This window comes from Myotis brandtii, unplaced genomic scaffold, assembly GCF_000412655.1.
Source record: "Myotis brandtii unplaced genomic scaffold, ASM41265v1 scaffold631, whole genome shotgun sequence".
NCBI classification, from domain to species: Eukaryota; Metazoa; Chordata; class Mammalia; order Chiroptera; family Vespertilionidae; genus Myotis; species Myotis brandtii.
The window spans coordinates 86,067-90,301 of NW_005370415.1; the positions used below are offsets into that span (position 1 = coordinate 86,067).

The 4,235-nt window shown below is 36.2% G+C and overlaps 1 protein-coding gene across 1 annotated transcript in view; it reads left to right on the forward strand.

Moving 5' to 3' along the window:
- The window catches only part of LOC102261133 (poly [ADP-ribose] polymerase 14-like), a gene marked incomplete at its 3' end in the record, with an annotated part of 48,309 nt that extends 44,966 nt beyond the window's left edge, over window positions 1–3,343 (forward strand). Inside the window, 3 exon segments of the mRNA XM_014528376.1 lie at window positions 5–199; window positions 2,743–3,221; window positions 3,223–3,343. Coding sequence (XP_014383862.1) covers window positions 5–199; window positions 2,743–3,221; window positions 3,223–3,343 — 795 coding nt within the window.
- Window positions 3,344–4,235: the final 892 nt, after the last annotated feature.

Consider the following 4,235-nt stretch of genomic DNA (forward strand, 5'->3'; position numbering starts at 1 on the left):
GCTCAACAAGACCCAGATAAGGTTGCTGAAGCCATAATGGATGCCATTGAAGACTTTATCCAGAAAGGACTTGTCCGGTCTATGAAAAAAGTTAAAGTTGTTATCTTTCAGCCTCAAATAATGGATGTGTTTTTTGCCAATATGAGAAAAAGAGAAGGCTCCCAGGCTCCCTCACAGTCTATAATGTCTAAAATTGCATGTGAGTTGTTGATTTTTATGAAATGCATGTTCCTAATGTTGAGGTCATGTGAGAAATAGCTAAAATTCTACATTATTTTTTGTGGTAGTTTATTAGCTTCCCCTGGTTTCATTGAGATATAATTGACATATGTCACTGTTTAAGGTATACTGCATAATGGTTTGATTTTACAAATATTACTGCACTATGTTTAGTTAGCATCCATCATCTCATACATCTCTTGAAAAGAGAAAGCAAAATGAATTTTTTTCCTCAGGATGAGAACTCTTAGAATTAACAGCTGTCATATATCATATAGGTGTGTTAACTATAGTCATTATGCTGTGCATTATAGCCCTAGTACTTATTTATCTTGTAACTGGAAGTTTGTATTTTTGACCCTCCTTTTATAATTTTCCCTCCCCCCAGTCCACCTCTGGTAACCACAAATCTGATCTCTTTCTATGAGTGTGTGTTGTTTTTGTGTTTTTTTCTTAGATTCCACATGTAAGTGAGATCTTATGGTATTTGTCTTTTTCTGTCTGTTTTGAAGATGCTAATCTTTAATGAACTATCAGAAAGAAAAATAATGAAAACAATCCTCCCATTTACAATTGCATCTAAAAGAATAAAATACCTAGGAATAAATTTAACCAAGAAGGTATAAGTGGTAAGACACTGATGAAATAAATTGAAGAAGATAAAATAAATGGAAAGATATTATGTACTCATGCATTGTAAAAATTAGTATTGTTAAATATCCATACTTCCTAAAGCAATCTACAGATTCAGTGCAATCCCAACAAAATTCAAATGGAATTTTCTCAAAAATACAACAAAAAATTGTAAAGAATGTATGGAATCACAAAAGACCCCAAATAGCAAAAAGGTATTTTCTTTAAAGAAGATAAAATTTAGAAGCATCATGATTCCTGATTTGAAAGTATATTTCAAAGCTGTAATAATCAAAACAGTAGGGTATTGGTATAAAAACAGACACATAGATCAGTGGAAGAAAATGGAGAACCCAGAAATAAACCCATGCATATATGGTCAATTAATTTACAACAAAGGAGCCCAGAATATAAAATGAGGAAAGGATAGTCTGTTTAATAAATAGTGTTGGGCACTCACTTCAGTAGCACATATGCTAAAATAAATGGTGTTGGGAAAACTGGACAGCCATGCAAAAGAATGAAACTGGCCACTATCTTACACCACATACACAAATCCACTCAAAATAGATTAAACACTTGAATGTAAGTTCTGAAACCATAACCCTTCTCAAAGAAAACATAAGGAGTAAGCTTCTTAACATCAGTATTGACAATGTTTTTTTGGATTTGACACTAAAAACACACACACCAAAAGCAAAAATAAACAAGTGGGAATATATAAGACAAAAAAAGCTTCTGTAGAGCAAGGAAACCATCAACCTACTGAATGGGAGAAACTATTTGCAAATCATATACCTAATTAGGGGTTAATATAAAAAATATATAAAGAACTCACACAACTCAATAGAAAACACCCAAATTATCCAATTAAAAAATCCACAAAAGATATGAATAGACATATTTTTATCCAAAGAAGATATATAATTGGCCAACAAGTACATGAAAAGGGGCTTAGCATCACTAATCATCAGGGAAATGCAAGTCAAAGTAATAATGAGATATCACTTCACACATGTTAGAATGCTATTTTGGAAAAGGCAAGAAATAAGTGTTGACAAAAATGTGGAAAAAAGGGAATCCTTATGCACTGGGAATGTAAACTGGTGTAGCCACTATGGGAAATAGTAGGAGGTTCCTAAAAAAAATTAAAAATATAACTAACACATGATCCAGTAGTTACACTTCTGGGTATTTATCTGAAGGAAATGAAATCATTATCTCTAAAAGATATCTGCTCCCCCATGTTCATAGAAGTAGTATTGAGATAGCAAAGACATGGGAACAACCTACTGTCCATTGACAAAATAAATGAATAAAGAAGATGTGGTATATACAGGGTGGGGCAAAAGTAGGTTTATAGTTGTATGTGAAACTGAGTTTATTCTTGCATTACTTATAAATTATGGTATTATTTTCCATATGAACAGCTGTAAACCTACTTTTGACTAATCCTGCATTGATGATGGAATATTATTCATTCATAAAAAAGGAAATCCTGCCAATTACACCAACATGGATAGTCCTGAGGGCATTATCCCAAATGAAATGTCAGACAGAGAAAGACAAATAATGTATAATAAGTTTAATCTGTGGAATCTAAAAAATCCTGAATTCAGATACAGAGAACAGATTGGTGGTTGCCAGAGGTGGGGTGGTGGGAGGTGGGCAAATGGGTAAAGGTGCTCAAAAGGTACACACTTCCAATTATAAGGTTAATAAGCTCTAGAAATTCCATATACAGCACAGCGACTATAAAAGGAGAAAGAAGTAAAGAAGGCAGGGAGGGAGGAAAGGAGAAAGACAGGGAGAAATAGCTAATAGCTAAATATGTTTTTTTTCTTTTTAAATCTAAAACAATTGTTGCATTCCCTTGTGTTTCTTTTTTAGCATTTTTGGGCTTCTCAAAGCAACCTCCCCCCAAACGAAAGCCTTTGGTTTTGGAGAAGAAAATGGAATCAGCAATTTTTCAGGTGTGTGGTGAAAATGAAACATCTGTACAAAACGCCCTCTACTGCCTACAGAATCTGATGGAAAAGGAACAGAGTCTTTACACCAGTGAAGAGGAATGTATCAAAGACTTTGATGAAAAGGAATATCAGGAATTGAATAAGCTGCAGAAGGACTTGAATATTTTGGTGGAATTGGACCATCAGAAACCTTTGATTAAGGTTTCAGGGATTAGCAGAGATGTGGAACAGGCTAGAAATGCAGTTGAGGAGATGATCAAGACAGTTAGATCAGCCAAAGAGCAGGAATCCAGAGCAGATTATATCACTGAGTTTGTAGAATGGCAATATGACGACAATAACACTTATCGTAGTTTTGACAAAATAACCAATATGAAATTGGAGGAGGCCAGAAAAAAACAGGGAAGAAACAGTTGATGTCCTAATTAATAATCAGAACTACACAGTGGACATGAAAACATGCATTGCTACAGGTGCAAACGGACACAGTTTACAAATTCAGCGCATCACGAAACCTCAAGGTGAGTCAAACTTTCACATTTGTTATCCACTATTTTACACCTACTTTGGGCTTAACACTATTTTGTACGTCTATCAAAATTGTAGTCAAGTAGATAGATTTCAAGTAACTCTTATGCATTAAAATAGAAAACTTAGGGAGTTTACATTAAGGTCAGGAAAATACAGCCTGGGGGAGCCCAACATCCTGAGGATGACCATCTTAGTGGTAACATAGCCAAACCTTGCCTTTTTGTAGTTTGCAAGCTTCCTAGAGCTAGTTCTTCTGGGAGGTAATGGCTGTTTCAGTCCGGAGAGGGACAGCCATGAGCTTTAAAGAAATGTGGCCCAAAGGTTTTATTTAGAACAAAATGGGGAAGACAGCCTGGTCAGAAAGTGGGCACTTTCTGCCTCTGTGATTGGTACCCAGAGAGGCCCCGGAGCCTGCAGGATCTCCCAGAAGTCACTGCCTCCTCTGCCCTGAAAATAAAGTTCCTAGACACACACATAGGAAGCAGCCTCAGATTCTCTGACTGGATCTGCTTCTGAGAAGGGAATGCTTGTCTCATATAGAGGTGAGACAGACTTCCAACCACAGAAGTCCCCCACTGAAAACTAGTAAAAATGGCTTCCCTTTCAGTACCTTCTCTTCATCTTTTGGGATATCAGTGCGAATGAATTTCTCAAATCCTGCGCAACCATGGGGCAATGAGAACTCAAGAATAAAATTTTGTTTAGCAGAAGAGGAGATGGAGCTGCCACCACAAACTGCCACATAGCAAATCCCACCACCGACTCAACTCGTAAAGATGTTGTAAAGAATAATGAAGGAACAGATGTGGATGGCTTTGTGTTGAGAGCTCTAGCAAAAACCCATGCATTGGGAGAGACCACACCATCTTAAAGGGGAGAGCA